At 32.6% G+C, this 24,129-nt stretch overlaps 2 protein-coding genes across 3 annotated transcripts; both read left to right on the top strand.

Annotated features, from left to right (window-relative positions):
* Nucleotides 1-7,313: 7,313 nt before the first annotated feature.
* Nucleotides 7,314-10,312, top strand: LOC116401973 ((R)-mandelonitrile lyase 1-like). The gene is made up of 4 exons (XM_031880559.1): nucleotides 7,314-7,466; nucleotides 7,690-8,340; nucleotides 8,676-9,522; nucleotides 10,159-10,312. Exons 1-4 carry the CDS (start codon nucleotides 7,361-7,363, stop codon nucleotides 10,196-10,198), a joined length of 1,644 nt encoding a protein of 547 aa, XP_031736419.1. The 5' UTR covers nucleotides 7,314-7,360; the 3' UTR covers nucleotides 10,199-10,312.
* Nucleotides 10,313-17,652: 7,340 nt separating this feature from the next.
* LOC116401983 lies at nucleotides 17,653-21,888 on the top strand. Of its 2 annotated transcripts, none has more exons than XM_031880609.1 (4): nucleotides 17,653-18,019; nucleotides 20,423-21,087; nucleotides 21,161-21,304; nucleotides 21,388-21,888. In XM_031880609.1, exons 2-4 carry the CDS (start codon nucleotides 20,431-20,433, stop codon nucleotides 21,883-21,885), a joined length of 1,299 nt encoding a protein of 432 aa, XP_031736469.1. In that variant the 5' UTR covers nucleotides 17,653-18,019; nucleotides 20,423-20,430; the 3' UTR covers nucleotides 21,886-21,888. The 2 variants fall into 2 exon arrangements, with proteins under 2 accessions (XP_031736469.1, XP_031736468.1); XM_031880608.1 differs by having other exon boundaries at nucleotides 17,653-18,098.
* Nucleotides 21,889-24,129: the final 2,241 nt, after the last annotated feature.

Below are 24,129 nucleotides of genomic sequence, written 5' to 3'. Positions count from 1 at the left end.
CTTTACCTAATTCAGGACTGATTCTAGCCCTTATCTCTTGTACTCGTTTATGCTTAATGAATATAATTTGGAAGTGGTTGTGGGTGCTATGAATCTACATTGTGGTTATATCTTTGATGACATCCTCAACTCCTAACATTTTTTTTAAAAAAATACTTCTACACGTTAATCTAAAATTTTATTATATTTTATAAATATTATAATCTATTATGCTATAACGTGTAAATATCTTTTATATAATAATTTTCCAACTTTTAAAATCTAATTTTATTTTTATGTTGAATATAATATATATCACCAATAAATATGTTATGGGACCTTTTTTTATTTTGTTTTTTCCGATCCCTTGAGTTATTGTCACTGGGTGAATTTGGAATTTTCCAAATTTGATTTCAAACATGTTAACACATCCATAACCCAAAAGAGAAGTAAAAAATTAAGGAAATATAAGATAAAATTGCACAAGAAAAATATCAATAATTAATATAAATATAATATCCATAATATATATACATTTTAATATGGAAAATTGTTATGAATAACATTAAAAAAAATGGAACTGTTTACAAAATATTTATATGGGCTACATACAGTTGGATAAATTTTGCTATATTCTGTAAATAGTTTCAATATTTTACTATTTAAAAAAATGTCCCTTTCAATATTTTTAAGTTATTTTAAATAGAAATGGTAATATTTCACACCTAAGATTCAGTCAGGAGTTTGGAATTTGGATTGGACTATCTTCCCGTGACACCAACATTTCTTTGTCTTTTTTGTGACCTGACTATGATATTCTTACTTGCATTTAATGTTTTTTAGAGTGAACATTATTCTCCTAATTCAAATCAATGTGTAATTTCAATATATTTTGTTTTTACTCCGGAAGATTTTCCAAAAGTATATTTCAAAGATCGATGAATATATTATTACTTCAAGCTAAGCATATTTAACTATGAAAAAATTGTTATAATTAAGCCAACAAAGATGTAACACCTTATTGGTATTGGTGATAATTTTTAGTTTACCTTTTTTAATTATACTTTTGATATCCTCACGATCTTTTATTCGATGGGGTGTTGATTCATTATTGTCACCTCTACGCTATGAGACATTTACATTGTTATTACAATGTTGGTGGGCTGATTTTATTAAATATAAAACTCAAGCAACATATTGTCAACCTGTCAAAGACATTGTCAAGAACGTTGTCATGTTTTGTGCATACTATATTTTCCTTATTTATAAGTGTGATTTGCAGATTTTTGTACGTGCCTTCCTTATCATTTTTGTAGAGAATATTTATTCTCTCTTAAAATATATTCTCAAACCTAGTCATATTTATATATATGATGATCTTTTTCATTTTTAGGGTTAGCCATCTCGTTAGAAAAAAATGTACATTAAACATTTTGAGCATTAGGGATTGTCTAAGCCTCAACGTTCATGCACCTATTATATTGTTATATATTGTCTTCCTCGTTTAAGTTGAGTTTTTTATAGTAATGGTAGATCTCGAGCGAGGCTGTTCTAAGAACCCTTTGTTAACTATCATCAAAGGGGAAGATTGGTTTAATTCACAAATGAATTGGTCTGTAAACAATGGTGAAAGTTACGTTCTTTCTTTTTTGGAAAGATTTATGGTGTGAAAACAGTCCATTATACTTGGACAAGCCTAGACTTACTGCTCTTTCTACTATCCAAGATGGAACTATCAAAGATGCTTGGAACGCTAACATTTCGGACTGAGATATTTTTCCTAGAAGGTCATTAAGAAGCTTGGAAAGGCAACAATGCAATAGCCTAAAACAACCCTTTATCTCTCCAAATGACAGTAGAGGTCCTGAACTCCCCAAGTGGAAGTTAAACTCTGAAGGCATATTCACCATTGCTTCAGTAAAAGAGGCCTTGATCAATGTTGTAACAAAGAGATGAAACTAATATCAACGCTGATATTTTCCAGAAGCTTTGGAAATCAAAAATACAAAAAAAAAAAAAAAAATACCACGTATGTTTGGTTAGAGAGAAATAACAGTGTTTTCAAGGACAAAAGAAAATCAACCATCGATCTTTCAGAACATATACGGGTTTTTTCGGGTTTTTGGACTAACTGGTCCTCTCTTTTATCGAGTTACAATGTCTCTACAATTGCTATTAACCTTGTTGCTTTCTAATTTTTTTTTGTATTAGACTTATCTCTAGTCCCCTTCTAACATTTTTGGATTTTTTTTCCTTGCTTAAATTTTTTTTTGTTAACTAAATATTAGTCTTGTTAAGAATAGATATGGTAAAAATTGTGTATATTTTATCACAACTTTTATAAATAGTGATCCGGAAAAGATGTTATTTTAGATTTGGATCAAAATCCTAATTTGTTAAAGTGAGACTCTCAACTTCTCAACATCTATCAAACAAATTTACATTTATAATCTTATATGAAGTATGAGTCTCCTTGGTTTTTTCGACGTGGGACTCTCAACTTCTCCAATACTTTTGTATTTTCTTGTTTTGGTTTTAGTTTATGACTTTTGAAAGTAGATATTGCGTCATTGATTGTTTTTTTACGAGGAAAACAACACTGTAGCGATCCTTAATTGCATTATTATTTGGAGAGCCTAATTATCTTTTCACCATGTTAGATTCTTCATGAGGTAAAAATTCAACTCACTCTAGAACCAAATTATAAGAACTAATTTTAAACTTCACGAACCAATTATAAATCAACAACTTTAAATTAATATGACCTAATGGTTTGTTTGAAAATCTCTTTACAAAATCCCTCATAGAAACTAAACTCATATTTGAAGAACCAAATGATTTGTTTTAAAAGTTTTGATAGAGACAGAAATCTTTAACACCACAAATATATTACAAAAAAGCAACTATATGAGAGATAATTGATATGCTAAGATATCCATGAATATTTATATTACTCATCCTTCTAAATATTTCACAAAAACGATTTCTTTAATGGCATGTTTCACGTGAGCTAAGCTATTATTGCTCCTAAAATCATTGAAAAAACAATCAAATCAATTGCTAAGAAAAATTACTCTAAATTGGTTGTGAAATTTTTTGACAATAGTATTAAAGGATCTAAATATGTACTTTTGGTCAAACTTTGTTTTTGAAAAACTTTGATTCGATTGAAACTGACTCATGATTTTATATATTTTTTAATACTTTTCAAATTGTTTATAAATATAATAAAATAAATCAAAATATTTATAAATATAACAAAACATTATTATCTATTAAACTACTATCCAATGTCTTTAATAAATGTCTATCGATGTCTGTTTTATGACATTTTGCTACAACTAAAACCTACTCTCGGGTTTTTAAAAATAATAAAAAAGTACAAACTATTTACATGGACAAAATCTCATTACACTTGATTTTGAAATAATGTGTAAATAATTTATTGATTTTGTCATTTTTTTATAATTTTCCTATAAATATGGAAAGAAATGACTTTCTGAATCCAACCAAAGTCTCACCTCAATTCCTCAATTAGATAAGTGAATAATCTTAAATATATAAGTGATTTATTGGTATGAGATGTTTTGAGACGATACCAAAAGTAAATTCACTAGTGTATGTCTAAAGTAACAGTATCTTTGGAAGGTTTGTTGTCCACTGTGATTCATTTGTGAAGATATATAAGCGGGGAGGGGGCGAGTCAATGATTTACAGAAGTGAGGGAAAGAGCCAATAATTTATAAAGATTTGACAGAGAGAATCCCATATCTTATCATATATTAATTGCTAATGTTTTATATAGATTTGACAGAGAGAAACCCATATCTTTTCATTTATTAAAACCCATTATTGTTGTTTCCAAATCTTGCAACTTGCCCAACACGAAAGGAAAAGCGATAGTAATATTAAAATACACAAATAAACATTGCATTCAAAGAATTTTCGAATAAACTGTAATCTGACATAAACAACTCAACTACACAAATAATCGAAAATTTTCATCTCTCCATTTTTTTAAATACTTCCCAACTCAATATTCTTAAGCTCTATCTCTGTTCTTAATGACTTTCTTAAGCTCTATCTCTGTTCTTAATGACTTCCAAACACAAACTTATTAACTTCCATATGTTAACCTTATACTTACTTACTCCTTGTACGTATTTACTTCACTTAGCTTTACACCAAATGTCTCTCAAGTTTGACCAAAAATTTAGAAAAAAAATGAAGCAATTACCAATATAGCAATCAAATTTAAGATATAGAGGTAACACAATGTAAGTTTTTTTTGTTTTTGCACATTATATTTGGATTTCTCAATTTTGTGAATCGTTTTCAGTTTGATCTCTAGATGTGTCAAAGTAATGTATATTTTTCAGCCACGCAGTACATCCATTGAAAAACGTAATCAATTTATTATCATTTGATAATATAAGAAGTGAGTTGTACTTAACTAAGTTTCTTTCTTTATACTAATCTCATATTATTGTAACAAATGATGATCTCCACTTTTAAATTTACAATGTTGGGTTTTAATCCAATTAAGGGATGAGCACCAGTTGGTCATTGATTTTGGGAAAAAATTAACGTCGACCATTGACATATTGGGGAGAATAACACTAATCACCGAACTTCACAGCAGATCGATCAATCTTGTCGGTTTCTTAAGTTCTGATTAAATTTAAAAAGAAAATGTGAGGAAGGAGGAGTAAAGAAAGAAAAATGGAGAAAAGGGAAGAAAAAAATAAGTTGAAAGAAGGAAAAGGGAAAAAGGAAGAAGAAAGAAAAAATGAGATGAAGAAGAGGTGAAGAAGAAAATAAGAGAAAAAAAGAAAATTGATGATCGGGAAGAAACAAAATGAAGAAAGAGGAAGATAGGAGAAAGTAAAAGAAATTGAAAAGGAGCAAAAAGGAGTCAGGAGAGGTTGCGTGAGGGAGAGGGAACAGAGAAAAGATAAGGAAAAAGATTGAAGGATAATTCTTTGAAATTGAAAAACAGGATAACAAAACCAACTAAAATAAACAAAATTTTTGGATTCTTTTAATGATAGAAGAACTATTAATTTCACGTGTATAAACATATCATTAGGTATAAAGTTTCGTTGTTTTGCTTTAACAAGTAAAAATTTTATCAAATTTTTTAAAAAATATCTTCACATTTACCCCATTTCTTCTTAGATAAATCTAAATTTGAAGTGTATTTTTTTTTTTTAGAAAACCACACGATTTCACTGCAACCCATGATTTTGGCATTAAATATCACTATTGGCTGTTATTTTGTCCCATCAGTTGATCAGCTTCCGTCGTTTTGCTCAACTTACTCACCTCTAATCTCATTTTCCTGAATAGCTCTAAATTATCTTAACTGTTGCTCACACCATCTTCTTTACTAAATTTCCACCATTTACCTTTCTCTACATTCATACTTTTATTCATATCCCAAACGTCATCTATTCCATTGATTTCATTTCACCTAAGTACGTATTACTCTATCGATAATATATATTAATACTAAGTATCGATATCAATATAAATATTCAATAATCTATTTCAACCATCAATATGGCTTTTATTTGTAATCAGTATTCAGTATTATTTGTAATCCATATCAGGAGGCAATTAGGAATCTGTATCAATGCATGATTGGTCCCTTACCAATATTAATCAGTATATATTTGTAATCAGTAACAATGCCAGCATTCTATTAGTATTGTTAATCTATATAAATAATTAGCATGAATAATCTTATATCCATAATTTGCATCAATATCTGTATTGATATCCATAATTAAAATGTTAAGTTAGATTTTGTATGGCCTGTTTCGAAATATTCGTTTAGAATTTTCTTCATGGAAGGCTTTATGGTAAATATATTAATCTTGAAGATTTGAAGCTTCTATTTTATTAGAAAATAGTTCTTCAAGCCATTATTTAAGTAGAAGAGATTTCTTTTATTGGAAGATTCTATCTCAAAGATAGTATTTTAGGAAAAGATTTTGGTCTTCAACATTCTGGTTCTTCGATCTCTTTCCATGGTTTTAGGCCGAAATCTTGGTTGCTTATTTGTTCCTAAGTTCTTGACGTTTTTGTGTGTGCCTAAAACTGAAATACTGTTCGTATTTTGTAAAGAAATTGTAAAAATTAAACAAGTAAGGGATTTCGATTGCCGAATTAATTTGTTTTCTGTTTAAAGAAGATTGAGCTTCATTATGTTGAAGAAAACCATAACGATGATTGATGAGATATACTTTTTTTAGGAGGAAATGACAGAGTATTACAGTGCAAGTCGGAGTCTCAAGAGAGCTCCTTTAGCACTATAATCTCATATTTCATGATGATTAAGGGGAAGATCTTCACCTACAATTTTAATGTGCTGATTGATGAGACATATGATTAAGAGAGAGATTTTTATCTATGTTATATTTGAAATATATTAGTGATTGAATTTACTACCTGTAAAATAGAATCACTCGAGTCAATCACTCAAGTATAGGATGAAGAACTTATATTCTAATTTATGTACACATGATCTAAAGATGTAATTATGATTTATAATCTCAAAGTAATAAAAATATCTGATCTCGAGTCAAGAACCCTTCAAACGGGATTAACAATGTCTTCTGTTCATACAGTTTTTACTTACTGCACCTTTTTTTTTTTGTTGTATATTCAGTTATTAACGGGAGATTCTACTCAAGGTACAATTGTTGACATATACATTGTTTTATCATTTTTTATTATTATTATTATTTCCTTCCATTTGTCTTCAATGTCCATTATTATTGTTTATAATTAATTAGATAACATAAAATAAGTTTATTTTAAAACAAATTAACAATAAGAAAAAGTAAGTTATATATATTGAGAAATCTATATATAAAAAATCAACGTTAATATCCTTAGACTCCTTATAAGATAGAACTACTCTTTTTATTGTCGATTAGTTTTGAAATGAAATCTTATGTCATATTAAATATGATATTAGAACTCATATAACCGAAATGAGCATTCGATTCAATAAAATAAAATCGAGATATGATGAACTTAATAAACTACTATACTCTGGTCGTTAAATGGTCATGAGATGAAAGTTCATGATATCAAATAAAGAGTGGCTTATCTATTCTCAGAAGAAATACAAGATCTCTTGATTTTAAAAATGAAAGGACATGGTATTTCTCTAATCATGTTATTTTTCTCTAAAAACGATTTAGAGTAAAAGTTCATTTTCTTTGTGTTGTTTAAATTTGACCAACTGTATACATCACAGCTAGCTATCACGAGAATGTCAAATTATTTTAAATTCAAACTCCTATCTCTTTCTATATATACACATTCAGACATGCCCTCTCCACATAAAGAAATTTGAAAAAACACAATAATGGAGCATAGTCTTATTATGGCTTCCTTTCTTCTATTCATTCTCATATCTATGCTTCAGTTTCAATTGGGAGTCTCCCTCTCCTCAAACACTAAACCTAATGAAGGTAATAAAACCCCATTTTTCTTCCAACATCATTTAATTATGGTTGCCTCCTTGCATTGCTCGCTTTATCTTTGGGCTTGGAGCCTAATGAATATGCTTCCATGTCAACCTAATTGGGATGTCTCAGCATATCTATTGATTTCTCTCATCGAGTGAATATTTTTTTAATTGCCTTTAATATTCTCATCATAAATATATTATTCCTTTTCTTTTCTTTTTTCCAGATTTTAGATACATGAAGTTTGTACATGATGCTAGTGATTTACCAACAAAAGAAAAATACGACTACATAATAATAGGGGGAGGAACAGCAGGGTGTCCATTAGCTGCAACATTATCATCAAATTTCTCAGTTCTACTTCTTGAAAGAGGTAGTGAACCAACCAAGTATCCCTCTGTATTGAAGGAACAAAGTTTCTTAAACGTCTACACGGTTGAAGACGATGGAGAAAATCCTTTCCAACGATTTGTTTCCGAGGATGGCGTGGAGAATCTAAGAGGACGAGTCCTTGGTGGTACTAGTATGCTCAATGGTGGGTTCTACTCAAGGGGACATCAAGAGTTTTTTGAAACTGCTGGAGTTAAGTGGGACATGGAATTGGTGAAAAAGGCTTATGAATGGGTTGAAGAGAGTGTGGTGTTTGAAGCAAGTTTGAATAATGGTTGGCAATATGCTTTCAGAAATGGTTTGTTGGAAGCTGGCGTTGGTCCTTATAATGGATTTGAGTTGAACCATCGTTTGGGGACTAAGATTGGAGGGTCAATCTTTGATAAGGAAGGAAATAGACATGGATCTGTGGAGCTTTTGAATAAGGCTCAACCCAATAATCTTAAAGTTGTCGTCCGAGCCACAGTAGAGAAAATCATCTTTTCTGGTTAGTGCTAAATGGAATAGTGAATCTCACATTATTTTAATTCATTGATATAACTATAACTATTTGGTTGTTGATAAATCCATTAATATTGATACGTAAAACTCGAAATCTTAATGTTGACAGTTTAGTCCTTATATTTAACACACTATTACATCCGGTTTGGGATTATATATGGTTCGGCTTTGGTTCACACCAATTCTTCTGCCGAATGAACGGTTCGGTTTTGGTTTTCTGTAAAAACCTAGTCGGACGGAACCACTTACACCCCTACTAGTTCCATAAATGGCTTCCTCCAACTTTGTATCACATTGATTTCTTTTCTTGGACTTGTGTAGGTTTATCAGCAAGTGGAGTTTTATATTCAGACTCCAAAGGAAGGTTACACACAGCATCCATCCGCAAAAAAGGAGAAATTATTCTAAGTGCAGGAGCCATTGGAAGTCCTCAACTTCTCCTTCTAAGTGGGGTTGGCCCAAAATCTCATCTTTCATCCTTAAAACTACCTGTCGTTCTTCACCAACCACATGTCGGCCAATCCATGTCTGACAATCCTCGTTTCACTGCCAATATAGTGCTTCCATATCCATTGGTTATCACAGCCGTAAAAGTTGTTGGAACCTTAGATGACAATATCCATCTTCAATCTATCACAGGATTTTTACCGTTTTCACTACCTCCATCATTTAGCCTTCTTCCTCATAGATTTAATTCCGTCAATTTGAGCTTAGCCACCATCGTTGGAAAATTCTCTGAGGTTTTTTCCGAAGGGTCCTTGAAATTGAATTCTTCAACTGATGTGAAGAAAAATCCCATTGTTAGATTTAATTACTATTCTCATCCTGACGATCTTGCTAAATGTGTTAGAGGAGTAAGAAAATTTGGAGATTTTCTTAAAACTCCAACAATTGAAAAGATTAAGATACAAGATTTTGAGGGTAAGAGAAGTTTTGCGTTTTTGGAACCTCCGATACCGGAAAATTTATCGGATGATGGTGTGGTTGAAAAGTTTTGTAAGGAAACAGTGACGACTTATTGGCATTACCATGGAGGATGCTTGGTAGGAAAAGTTGTCGACGGCAATTATAGAGTCATGGGAATTAAAAATTTGCGTGTAGTAGATGGCTCCACGTTTTCTGATTCACCTGGAACCAATCCTATGGCTACTCTCATGATGCTTGGCCGGTGAGTTTTATATTTATATGTATGTTTGTTTGACTATATATGTTTTCAATTTGTTGTATATATTTGTCCAAATAAACAAAGTGGATCGAAATATTGTTTATAACATAATTTTGAACAAATCACATGTTTATCAAACAATATTTTAATTATTTAAGCTTTGTTGATAACAATTTGATTTTGAATTTTTGTTTTTTTAAATATTAAATTCGTAGACTTCTAAATTTAGTATTTTGTTATCTTTTTTTTTCCCATGATTTAAAAACCAAAGCAAATTTTGAAAACTAAGAAAAAGGGTTTCTAGACACTTTTTTTATTTATTTTGAATTTAATTAAAAATTAACTAGTGTACTTACAAATGTAGATCACGAAAAAAAATAGATTTAATTTTCAAATAAAAAAAAAGAAAAATATGTTATTGAGCAAAATGTTTAAATAAACTACACTTTGATATTTTTTCTTCAAAAAGAAGTTAGTACAGCTTTTAGTTTAACAATATATGGAGTTGAAATTTGATTTTTTAATTTGGTACTTTGTACTCAAAGACAATATAGATTTTTAAAAAGTTAAATTATGGTTTAGATTATTTTATTTTCCTTTACTCTATCTAATTCTGACAAATTTTTAATTGTTTTGCAGATATGTTGGGCTTAATATATTGCGAGAAAGATCAAGTTAAAAGTGATTAAACTATTCTAATTAGGCCATTTCATAACACATTCTTGTTTATGTGGTCTTGTATCCTATGTTTAAATTCTAATGAATAAATGTGGTTGATAATGGTTTTATTTTATCTTTAATTTCTTTTCCTACTTAACAAACAAAGCTAATGAATGTATATCTTAATTACTACTAGCCATAGTTAGCATCTAAATAAAAATTCAAACCAAAATTATTAATAATAGGATTAAAGAGATCTCATGCCATCCCCAATTAAATCTGTCATAAAAAATATATATAAATCTGTCATAGTACTGTGACAGCCAAGTGATACTTACACTAATCAAAACCTTGAAATTGAAGATTCTAATTTTCGTACTTTGCTTAGTACGTAGTTAATTAAGTAAGAACTTAAATACGTAAATTAATATAATAAAAATTAATGAATGTATATGTTAATTTTTTAATTTGATCATAGCTGCCCATTAATTTATTTGAGTGAATCAACAGTTTTTGTTTTGATATCTTAGTCTGAGTTTTTTCAATTATAGTAAAATGAATCACATTTATAGCAAAATTTTACATATATCATGTCTATGATAAACACGGCTAAACTTCGTTAATATTAGACAAACACTGCTAAACTTCGTTAATATTAATATTAGTACCGATAATCCATATCAATATTCAAAGATCAATATTAGTATTATTTGTAATCCGAATCTATATTATTTATAATCTGTTTTATAAATATTAATTAGTATTTGTGACCAGTAACAATGCCAGAATTTGTAATCAGTATGAATAATCAATATCAATAATTTGCATCAATATCTATATCAACTTCCACAGTTAAAATGTTAGTTTTCTTTTATTCTTTCATGATTTCATTTGTTTTGATTGTTAACTTAGTTAAGATATCTAGATGGAGAAACCATTTTTTTTACATTGTATTTTTTCTTGGTTAAAATAACATATATATTGTAATATTTTTTATTTTAAAAAAAGCATTCTTAAAAAGATGCACCCACTTGAACTTGGTGGCATGAGGTTGATTGTCCCAAGCTCTTTAAAGGATAAAGGAAATATTTTCCTTTAGTTTCCGTGCAGAAATACATTATTAGTCAGCGTTAGGAAGAGTAGGGAAATGAAGAAGTATAAAAAGCTAAAAGTGGTGTGACACTTTAATTTCAACTTTCATTAAATCCAAAGAGATACAATGTGTTACTCGAGTCCACACAAACTCATAGTTTTAGAGTTTAAATGCACTTATGTTTGAAGTTGATGTCTCATAATTGAGTGGGGTACTCGTAAAAATAGAAAAATAATTATAATAATTGGATCCATGTCACTGTATTTTTAAATTGTAAAACCAACAAATTTAAAGGTCGATAACTCTTCGATAGCCATCTAATATCACTAATTACTTGTTATATTTTTCATATTTGCAATATGCAAAAAAGAAGTATGTCATGAGCTATGTCTTTTGTAAATATTTTTGTCATTTGATGCAATTTTCCTAACTTATAAGCAAAAGTTTTGCAAGTACTAAAGGTATGGTACTCGTTATCGTTTAAGGGGCATAGTCCTTTTGTAGAGGGTGTTTTGACGAAAGAGATCAATCTATGAGATAGAGGTAGGTTTCAACAAAGGGATAATATGAATAAAATAGAAATTGCCAAGAATTGTAAGGGAAAAAATAGAAATGAAAAATTCTCCTCTTTTAATATAAAATAGATATAAATGTAGATCGTAGTCTCTGAGAATTATGTTTGTTGATGTTGGGTTTTATGTACTAAAACACGTAAGCAACAAATATAATTCTTTGACTGTTATCAATAAAGTGTTATTATTTCAATAAATGTTATTGATTATAGTATTTGTTTTGTCTTAATAACCTAAATCCAATAAACTGATGTCCTAAATTGTTTGATGAGTATTGAATAGTATTTACAGACATATAAAGGATCAATGTTCAAGATCAACTTAAATGGTCTATAGTATAGGGAATAAGTCTAGGTATTTTATCCTGGTAACACTATTGATACGACTCACTTTATATTTGGTACAAACACAATGATCCAACATGTTTGTGTAGGTGACATATGAGTAAAGGTATCATATGCAATTAGTTTGCATAAGATCGATCTACGAAATAGTAACCACTAGATGTACCTTCGTTAGCTAGTTGGGTTTCTAGGATGACTTAGGTAACTTAGTCTTAATCTTAAATGTATTATGAACTCCTGTTCGCAAGGGATTGTCCTTTGATTTATACGAGTGAGAGTGACTAGATTGTCGATCCAATATACTTATCATTTTGGGGACAAGATCGAGTGGGGAGCTGGAAACAGAATCACACAAGATGAAATTAGCCTCTTCCCTACTCTAGGGTAAGTAGATACGTTTTCTTTAAATGGTTTCTCCTGGAATTGAATAAAGGGTCCTACCCTCTCTATGGCACGAGATGAGTTCCTATTTATTGATTGGACCATAAACAAGTTGTTCATTAGAGGAGCACTATTATCTAAGGACTAGAAGTAACTTGGGGGTAAAAAGGTATTTGACCCAACTGGTGTTACGAACACTTGTGAATGACTAACTTACTGTTATTGGTCTATCTCCGTGGACACATAAATATATCTATAGTGAGAAGAGTTCATATGTATAGTGGAGTATACACACAGTTAACGAATATTGATTAATGTGATTAATGAGTTTAGCCAATTAATCTCATATCGTTATAGCTTCTGATCTATAGGTCCATTAGGTTTCCTTCCTAGCTCGTAAAGGGTGATAAGATTTATTTATATTGGTTGTAAATTTACATTGAAAATTAATATAATGTATAGTAATACATCATAATATAAAGATTATATTTTAGTTGAGTTTTATTATATAAATTTAATTTTGTGTATGATTCAAAATTAAGTTACGTGAGATAAAATATTTGAATGAATTTAAATATTAATTTAATATGCTAAATTAGAATCATATTAAAATCATACGTTAAAATTTAATATGTATATGATACACATTAAAACTATATGATACTAGATAAATTTATATTTGAATATGCATGATTTAAATTTGAATTAAATTAAATATAAGATATTTAGTTTAAAAATTAATTAGTTGGAGAATTAATTAATAGTTTGGTTTATTTTGATTTGATTAAATTAATTAAATTAAAGCTATATGTTTTATGAGAGATATTCATTTAAATGAAATATTAATTAAATATGATTTAATTAAGCATGAATTTAATTATTTTGATATTAATATTAATTTATTCAATTAATAAGGAACGTGGGTGGTTTTTCCACGTTTCTTTATTCTCTCCACTTCTCTGGAGTTATCGGTAGGCAAAACGATGTAGATCAGCTTCTCTTTGGAAGATTCTTAGTATATGCCTTTTGTGAATTCTCTTAGGGAAGAAAAATTCTCTCCAAAAAAAATTCATTTTCAATTTTGGTTCCCACAAAACCAAATCTCTGGCTTAAAGAACAGGAAGGTCTTCAAGTGGTGAATCTCTGGCTTAGAAAATAGGAAGGTCTCCAAGTTGTGGTGCCCCAACAATTTGAAGTTTTAGTAGATACAGATCAGGCGTGTCAAATGAATGTAAGTTTTCTTCTTTGTTATCTTTAATTTTAATTTTATAAGCATGCTTAGCCTTTAGGTTATAGAAATTGTTTCTGCCAATGTATTTGGTAGTTTTAAATTTCAAATTAAATTGAGTTTTACGATTTTTGTAAAATCTTCCATTGCGAAGGGCTCTCATTCCAGTTGATGTATTGGTTGACTGATTTTATTAAAGGAAAAAAGGTCAAAGACTGCTACTACTTTGGTTGGTTAAGTTTATTAAAGGCAAAATTGAGCATCATGTTGATTTTGGATCATTGGGTAGATTTCGTGGATCTTGTTACTTTCAGCAATATATTCCTTCCTTTATTCTCTTGCAATTAATATTTATTATACCTAAAATATATTTTCAAAGCATTTCATACTTGTATGGTGCTCTTACTCATTTTAGAGTTAGTTGTCCCATTAGAAAAGTATTGAACGTTTTGAGCTTAGGGATTGTCTAAAGTCTCAACCTTCCTGTATTGATAATGAAATTTTTTGTGCTTATCGCTGAGACTATTGGTTTGGTAGTGACAGGGATTTTATTACATATATTATTTGTGGATTTTAGTTTGGTCTGAGTAAGAATGACAATATCAAGAGAGTAGTAGGAAATAGTAGCTTTATTAGGGTTCTTTTGGAGGGAGAGCCTAACCCTCCAGTAATCCATGACAAGATTTTCATTTCATACTGTAGTTCCCTATCGGTACATCACCCTTCATATTTCTTCAGCTACCTTTTAATTTTCATGGTTGGATGCGCTTGGATTATCCATCTCATCATAGATAGATGTTAGTTTCAATTTATTTTCTTTGAGCCATTATACCAACTACTATTTTTTAAATCAACATTGTCTTCTTCTCTGGTTCTTTTCTCTTTAGGCTTTTTTGGTTTTCCTCCAAGTTTTCAGATTTTCATCAATCTTCTTGGCAGAAAAGCTTCTAGTTACTCTTTTATTTTCATCATTAATTGCATTTTGATAGAGAGTTGTCTCCTTGACAATCTCATAGTATGAGTCCTCATTTTCCTCCATGATGTGTCTGAGTTACAAATCTCATCTTGATTTGGTTGGGTTCCCAAGCAAGGTAAATTGCCAAGATCTACTGTGAGATTTATTCCTTGTTTGTTCAGGCTCATTTACACTTGGAATAGTTTGTAACGACTAGATTTGTAGACACGTCATGGGCTTATTTTTTACCCTAGATTGCCTCAACGGAGTTCTCTTTCTATGGCTTACATGTTCGGTTCTCGATCTTGTTATTTTCTGTTCCTCTTTATCCAATCAATTTTCTAGAACTACCAGAGCGAGCGTTGCTTCTCTTTGAATCATCCTTATATTTCTTTCGATGCAGCTCGTAATAATTTCAACTTTCCTCTTTTCACATTTTGTGCATGTCCCTACTCTTGGATTGGAGGTCCTTAAACACAGTCGAAGGAAATTCTTGCACCTAATCTCTTTTATAGTCTTCTCATACTCTTCCTTTTCTTTTTTCGCCTTCAATAGTATTTTTTTTTATAAGGATACTTTGGGATAACTGATGCAAGGATATCTCCACATGGGGGACATATCAATGCATCAACTACAGCCCCACTTCATTAATAAAACGGTGATTACAAGAAGCAGGGGAATAGAAAGGCTAGAGGGCAGCTCGATTATCCCAAAACGAAAGCATGTAAATTTAAAGCAATAGAACTGGGCGGGTAATTTTTGAATAGTGAAGAACGACTTGTCCATAGACCAGTTATAGCTTGAATGTCTTCCCATACTGAAACAACTGATTTTTCTTCTCCCTTAAAAGTCCTTATGTTTCTTTCTTTTCAGATATTCCACAAGGTAGCAGCCTTCAGATGTTGTTCAATGGTTTGTCTTTTTTATTTTCCTTTTGCTTTGAAAGGTTCTTTGCATAAAATAGTGGGATCTGTATGGAGGAGAGGTTTGTCCAGTACCTCTTCAACTTTTTTCCACAGGTTTTTTGAGAATGGGCAGAGGGAGAATAAATGGTGTCTGTCTTCCTCAGCAGCTTTGCAAAGAATACACCAAGAGGGATTAATATTCCAGGTAGGGAGTCTTCTTTGTAGCATATCCATGGTATTGATACACTCACGAAGGAGAGTCCATAAAAAGAATTTGCATCTTTTGGAGATGGTTGATTTCCATAAATTATTGTAAATAATCCTATCGTCGTCATTATACTCAACTTGGTTGTTTTGTGTTCTTGCAATTTTCGTGGGAGCCACAGAGAAAATGCCATTGTTGTTTAAATTCCAGAGAAGTATGTCGAATCCAGTGTCAGGTAAGAGAGGAAGGGAAGCTTTCAATTCATCTCAGAGGGCTTCCTCGACACTTCTTAAAGGCCTTCGGGGGAAAAGGTCCCAATCGGCTATGTCTGCATTCCACATGTTTGCAATGGAATTTTCTTTTCTGGAAGTAAGAGCAAATAGTCTCGAGCTTGTATGTGAGAACGGACTAAGGTCGTGCCATTTACTGTGCCAAAATGATAATGTGTCACCCCTTCTAATGCTCCATTTAATCTGAGGGAGGACCCAGTCAGCACCTTTAATGATATACATCCAAGGAGCTTTTGAGCTACTGTATTTGCTCTTAGTTGGAAGCTCACCCAAGTAAGTTTGCTCGTATTTTGCGATGATAATACGTTTCCATAGGGGATTTTTCTCTTCAAAGAATCGCCAAATCCATTTGCTCAGAAGAGCAAAATTTGTACTCTCAACACTGTTGATGCCCAGGCCACCTTTGCTGATAGGAGATAGAACCGATGACCATTTAATGAGGTTGATATTTTTCTTTTCATAATTGTTTCTCCAAAGAAAGTTCCTCCAAATTTTCTCAATATCTTTGCAGACAGTTTTGGGAGGCTTGAAAACCGAAAGGTGGTAATTTGGGATGCTAGCTAAAGTAGCTTTAATGAGAGTAACTTTGCCTCCTCTGGAAAGAGAAGCGTATTTCCAATTGTTGATTTTCTTCTGGAGTTTCCTAGTTTCAGACCAGAAGTGTCTAGAAATTGGTTTACCCCCTAATTCGCCTTCAATAGTATTGCCGACGCATATACAATGACGTCAGCATACACCCTTATATTGCCGACGTGTTGACCTTGTTGGCAAATCATGCATATTGGCCAAAGTTCTATGAGTCGACGTCGTCTTGTTCTTGTGTACTCGTCATTACCTCTTACAACGCGTCATTTACGACGCCTGCGTCGACATGCTTCTCTGCATCAGTGAAGGTTGTGCTCACGCATAATTGCTTTTTTGCAACACATTTCTGCGTCGATAAAACCCCGAATTCTTATAGTGAAATTTCAAATTGATGCAATAAGGGACTCTTGCCTTTATTCAACATGTCATTAATAGCTGTGTCATTGGTGAATTAATCTTGACAAGATCTTAATCTTTCACATTGAATGGGGCATGATTTAGAGATTTCTTGAGAAGCTGGAAATAAATATTCATAATTACTTGCATTTAAACCATTTTTTATTTCATCATTTAAAACCTTATTCTTGCTCGAAGTTGGATGTTTCGGTGGCAGACCTTCGCTACCGATGAACGTAAATTGTTTTGCATTTGGATTGAATTCACCAAAACTAGTGGTAGCTTGAGATTTAAAGATCCCATGCTTCCTCACGTTTCTTTCTACCAACCATTTGCCTTGAGTGTGAGATACAATTTGAATAGGAAAGCTGTTACCCAAGTCATCTGTAATACGAATGTATGCCGGAACGAAGCCTGGGTAATTATATTTAACTTTTACTTTAGCTTCAATCAGGTTGGGGAATTGACAAAAATAGGCCAAAAATGGGGTAGAAATAGAGTTTTAGGATTGATTGTAGAAAAGTTGAGATTTAGGATAAATTGGAGGTGAAATGACGAAAATACCCTCTTTTATTTTCCTTCCTCTTTTCTTCTTTTTCCTTTTCTTCAACCCGAAGACAGAAGGCCGTTCAAAAGAAAAACGTAAACTCGCATTTGAACTCTCCCGCGTCTGCAGTTACCCTCTTCAACTCTCTCCCGCCTCCGGTGAACGTTTTTCTCTTCCGTCCATTTCTTCTCCACTTCCATCCATTTCTTCTTCACGACTCTCCGCTATATTTTCCGATTTCAACTTGTTCACCGAACGTCTCCATTTCTTCTGCACGGGTCTCCATTTCGACTTCATCTCCGGCGGACGCTTCTCCACTTCCATCCATTTCGATTTCAGGTTTGTTTTCACCGGACCTCTCCATTTCTTATCCACTCCTCTACATTGGCAGTGCCGTATCCATCATCTTTGAAGTCAAGTGAGTAATAAAATCTCAGTTTTTTTTTTAGAGTTAGTCTGTTGTAGCTTATTTATTATTACAGTATTCCATCTTGTTTGTTTAAGTTGTCTGTTAAGATGTGAGTTTTTTGTTTTTGGCACATTTTGGAGAAGAAATGCATGTCATATGCACACAGACATAGAGAACCGTGGGAGCCATTCTGTTTTTAGGAAGAAAAACCATTTCCTTTGCAATGTACTGTAATAATAGAAAAACCATACCTTGGAGTTTAGAACTTGAATTCGAACATATATTTGGTATCCCATATAAACTCTGCAAAGTTACCAGTACAATAGATATGTGCTAAACATGCATTCTAAATATTGTATTCTAAAGACATTATCATAAGCTGCATTGTTGAAAGACCATTTCCTTTGCCTTGAAGTTTTCCATCATCTCTCACCTATCAGCACCTATCTCTCACCTTCCAAAATTTTGAGTAGAAGTCCCAATATAAGAGTGTTAACTTCCTAAACCGTTTAGAATGCATGTTTAGCTAGTCTACTAGGTGTTAAGGCTATAGGGTTAGCAATTGTATTAGACTTAGCAACTTTGCCTTGAAGTTTTCCATCATCTCTCACCTATCAGCACCTATCTCTCACCTTCCAAAATTTTGAGTAGAAGTCCCAATATAAGAGTGTAAACTTCCTAAACCGTTTAGAATGCATGTTTAGCTAGTCTACTAGGTGTTAAGGCTATAGGGTTAGCAATTGTATTAGACTTAGCAACTTTGCCTTGAAGTTTTCCATCATCTCTCACCTATCAGCACCTATCTCTCACCTTCCAAAATTTTGAGTAGAAGTCCCAATATAAGAGTGTAAACTTCCTAAACGGTTTAGAATGCATGTTTAGCTAGTCTACTAGGTGTTAAGGCTATAGGGTTAGCAATTGTATTAGACTTAGCAACTTTGCCTTGAAGTTTTCCATCATCTCTCACCTATCAGCACCTATCTCTCACCTTCCAAAATTTTGAGTAGAAGTCCCAATATAAGAGTGTAAACTTCCTAAACGGTTTAGAATGCATGTTTAGCTAGTCTACTAGGTGTTAAGGCTATAGGGTTAGCAATTGTATTAGACTTAGCAACTTTGCCTTGAAGTTTTCCATCATCTCTCACCTATCAGCACCTATCTCTCACCTTCCAAAATTTTGAGTAGAAGTCCCAATATAAGAGTGTTAACTTCCTAAACCGTTTAGAATGCATGTTTAGCTAGTCTTCTAGGTGTTAAGGCTATAGGGTTAGCAATTGTATTAGACTTAGCAACTTTGCCTTGAAGTTTTCCATCATCTCTCACCTATCAGCACCTATCTCTCACCTTCCAAAATTTTGAGTAGAAGTCCCAATATAAGAGTGTAAACTTCCTAAACGGTTTAGAATGCATGTTTAGCTAGTCTACTAGGTGTTAAGGCTATAGGGTTAGCAATTGTATTAGACTTAGCAACTTTGCCTTGAAGTTTTCCATCATCTCTCACCTATCAGCACCTATCTCTCACCTTCCAAAATTTTGAGTAGAAGTCCCAATATAAGAGTGTAAACTTCCTAAACCGTTTAGAATGCATGTTTAGCTAGTCTACTAGGTGTTAAGGCTATAGGGTTAGCAATTGTATTAGACTTAGCAACTTTGCCTTGAAGTTTTCCATCATCTCTCACCTATCAGCACCTATCTCTCACCTTCCAAAATTTTGAGTAGAAGTCCCAATATAAGAGTGTTAACTTCCTAAACCGTTTAGAATGCATGTTTAGCTAGTCTTCTAGGTGTTAAGGCTATAGGGTTAGCAATTGTATTAGACTTAGCAACTTTGCCTTGAAGTTTTCCATCATCTCTCACCTATCAGCACCTATCTCTCACCTTCCAAAATTTTGAGTAGAAGTCCCAATATAAGAGTGTAAACTTCCTAAACGGTTTAGAATGCATGTTTAGCTAGTCTACTAGGTGTTAAGGCTATAGGGTTAGCAATTGTATTAGACTTAGCAACTTTGCCTTGAAGTTTTCCATCATCTCTCACCTATCAGCACCTATCTCTCACCTTCCAAAATTTTGAGTAGAAGTCCCAATATAAGAGTGTAAACTTCCTAAACCGTTTAGAATGCATGTTTAGCTAGTCTACTAGGTGTTAAGGCTATAGGGTTAGCAATTGTATTAGACTTAGCAACTTTGCCTTGAAGTTTTTCATCATCTCTCACCTATCAGCACCTATCTCTCACCTTCCAAAATTTTGAGTAGAAGTCCCAAGATGCTAGTGCATCCATGTTAAGTAAGTCTCTTATGCAATTATATTTAATTAGTTTTTTTTTTTTATGCAGGTCTCAGTATGGCTTCGACATCAACTAACGGTCCCATGTACAAGATTGACCCTGCTCATCATTTTCAGTCTATAGTAAGTAGTTTAGCACATTTAGAAAACAGTACACGTACAATAAAGGCTAAATTGAAACCGGATCAATTAACCTTATTTAGAAATACAAAGTTCGGCCACTTTTTGGATCTGAATATAATCTTTAATGGGCCGCTCATCCACTACTTATTGTTAAGAGAGGTGGAAGATGAAAGGGTTGATCACATAAGTTTCAAGATAGGAGAAGTCGTGTGCAGTTTTGGAAGGAGAGAATTTAATATGATGACGGGTCTATGGAGTTCTCAACCAGAGCCTATTGATTTGGTTGGGAATAGTAGGTTGTTGGAGAAGTTCTTCGAACAAAAAAAGTGTATTTATATAAGTGACTTAGAGGACACATTTGTGGAATACGAGGGGGATGACGATGACGATGACATAGTTAAATTAGCTCTAGTTTACTTTATAGAGATGTCATTGTTAGGAAAAGATAGGCGGACGAAAGTGGACCGAACTTTATTTAGGATTGCAGATGATTGGACCACATTTAACAATTACGATTGGGGAGGGTTGGTTTTTGGACGTACACTTTCTGCCTTAAAACGAGCCTTGGAACACCTTGAAGTTCAAAAAAAGGTTAGGAATCAAAGTTTGTTTAACATTTTCAAAGTTTGTTTAACGTTACCAATACATTTTGACATTTCCAAAGGGTGAAGAAGGAGACTGCACGGGAGTTGAAGGTCATGATGCCCAGACCGAAGATGTTGACACACCCGGTACACCTTCTTGGTTGAGGATGCCCAAGGAGGATGACACAAGTGATGGGGTGAAACATGTTGAACGTCAAAAGCAGGTTAGGAATCAAAGTTCTGTAGTGGGGTGAAAATCATCCTTACTAATGCTTTATCCTTAGTAATGCATTTTGACCTTCCATAGGGTGTCGAAGCAAACCGCACGGAGGATGACACAATGGATGAGTTGGATAAGAAGGTTCATATTCATTCGGAGGAGCCAGTAGACGTCGTTGACGATTTGAACGAGGAAATTGGAGTAAAAAGTCTTACTTATTTTGATTCAGACGTCATGGAAATAGAACCATTATCCACTGAACGACCACATGTTCGGCCCGCACGTAGCAAGCGTGCAAGTGTATACTTGTCAACCCCCTTCACAGCTTTAGATAAACGGACTACAAAATCAATCACCACCACCTCTCAGTCTCAACCATCCGTCTATGATCCTATGCACAAAATACCTGACGCCCATTTAGATCGACTCAGAGCTTGGATCACAGACAAGCGTACGAAAGATGAGGTGCGTGAAACTTTTCACGGGAAAAAATCGAAGGAGTTTTTCAGAGACTTGTTCATGTGTCGTCGGTGGTTGGCGGATGAGGTTAGAACTTTTCTCATTATTTCTTATTTACAGTTTTAGAGCACTTAGTACCTTCAAGAAGTTGGTTGCTGCCAGATACTGAATTGTAATCTTTGCTTAACACTTTTTTGCTTTGATTACTTTTAGGCTCAAATGAGACGTATAAAGGGACCTTTAATGGATTTTCACTAAGAAGATAAAACTTCAAATCACGGTCATTGCTTAACTCAAATGTAGGAGCTTCGTGTTCCACTTTTATCTCATATATGCATCTTATCATTACGTCGAACTTTGAAGGGTCAACTTCTGCAAGGTCATATAATTCTGCCTGTAAATCTTTATGTGTTATTTCTTTACTGACAACGATGCCTTTTAACATGCCTCCTTCGTATTTTCTTCGCCTCTCATCCCACATACCACCGTAACGCACTAACATGGGAATATGTGACATCCTTAAACCACCTTATACTTTTCAATTGCTGCAAAAAATGATTTGAAGTTAGCATTTGACATATCACATAAACAAAGTTTATTAAAAAACAGTAGGTAAATACTAAATAAAACGTGCATAGTCACACCCTACATGTTTACGATCTTGACAGCTACAAAATGTTTAGGATATTGCGAGATACAAAAAACAATAGCTAAAAGTCACCCTAAATCAATTCATTTCAGATTAAACATTTCAATTTAAGAACCTGCAAGATGTCTGCGAGATGTTTGCGAGATGTCTACCAGATGTTTGCGAGATAAAATAATAATAATGATAAATTGCTAACATCATTTGAAACATCTATAAAGCAACCTTAAATCAACCCTAAATCAACTTGAAACAATAAAAAATAATATTTGATTTATACATTTAAGATGCAAAAATATATATACATATAACACAACACAATTCAGATTCGGATTTAAAAATTAAAACAAACCACAATGCGTGAGATGTTCGCCGGAGTAGATGATGAACGACACCGGAGTAAAGCGGAAAGTTGACAAACTTTTGAGAGAGGAGAAGAATCGCAAATGAGTTTTTCTTTTTTCTTTTTCCTTTACATAATCTATGAGAAGGAGGAGAAATGCTTCTTTTTTCTTTACGTAATCTATGAGACTGCAAGAGAAGGATTCTTCTTTTTTTTTCCCTTTACGTAATCTATGAGGAGAGGAGAAGAAGGCTGCGTTCGCAATTCTGTTTTTTTTCTTCAGGTGAATGACATTGAAGAGAGAGAGAGAGGGGTTGCAAAAGAAGAGAAGAGCAAATGTGAATTAAAATTAAAAGAGGGTATTTTCGTCATTTCACCTCCAATTTATCCTAAATCTCAACTTTTCTACAATCAATCCTAAAACTCTATTTATACCCCATTTTTGGCCTATTTTTGTCAATTTCCCAATCAGGTTTAGACCCAGTTTCGTTTCAGATGCCACCTGTAGCAAACCCCCACATGCATTTCCAATTTGAGAGAAAGTTTCCATATTCCACAAGTGAAGAGGGATACCCCTAAATTTTGTCCAACCTCCATAGCTTGGAATAAGAGCCTCCGTCCTGCATGGGATGAAGGGGACCACATTTCAAATTTGACAAAGAAATTTCCAACGGTTGACCAGCCTTTATTTCTACAGGGAAGCTTTGCTAAATAGGGTTCTTGAAAGTGCACAAGGACTTTGTCAGAATGAAAGGGTCTATAAGAAAAACCTTCATTAAGTTGTTCCCATTGATTGCTTAGAATTTTGTTCCAATCGTCATGAAAGAAGCGTCGGGTAACTACTAAAACATTGTCCAGATTCAAACGGCTCTTGATATCAACCATCTTTGTAGGCCTTTTTATCCACCTACTGTTTTTTCAATGCCAAATTTGAAAGTTCTTTTTATTACGACTGTTAATATCCAAAAGCTTAAAATTAAAGTCAACAATTAAAGGCGGACGTGCATTGAATTATTATCTTCTAATTTTTGTCAAGTGTGTTCGGCCATTCATTGAATGGAATATTTGTGAATTTATAATTTTAGAACAAGACAAAATGAATTAATTGGATGCTTCTTAGAAAGAGAAAAAAAAAAGTATGGATGATAATTTGTTGGAGGAAGAACTTTTTGGAACATGAATTGATCCATCATTCGTTCATTTTTTTGTGGTTTAAAGTTAATATAGTTATTATTATCTTAAAATTGATTTTCTCAAATTTTTTCCTTTCTTTTTAATATTTTTCATATATTCATTGTTACAAAATAGACAAATAATAATAATAAAAAACTACATTAGATGACAATCTTTTTTTAAAAAAAAGTAGCCTACAACACCTCTT

This window comes from Cucumis sativus, chromosome 2 (assembly GCF_000004075.3).
Source record: "Cucumis sativus cultivar 9930 chromosome 2, Cucumber_9930_V3, whole genome shotgun sequence".
In the NCBI taxonomy this organism is placed as follows: Eukaryota; Viridiplantae; Streptophyta; class Magnoliopsida; order Cucurbitales; family Cucurbitaceae; genus Cucumis; species Cucumis sativus.
Note: the sequence above shows the minus strand (reverse complement) of the source record. Positions and strands in the feature narration are given on the sequence as shown.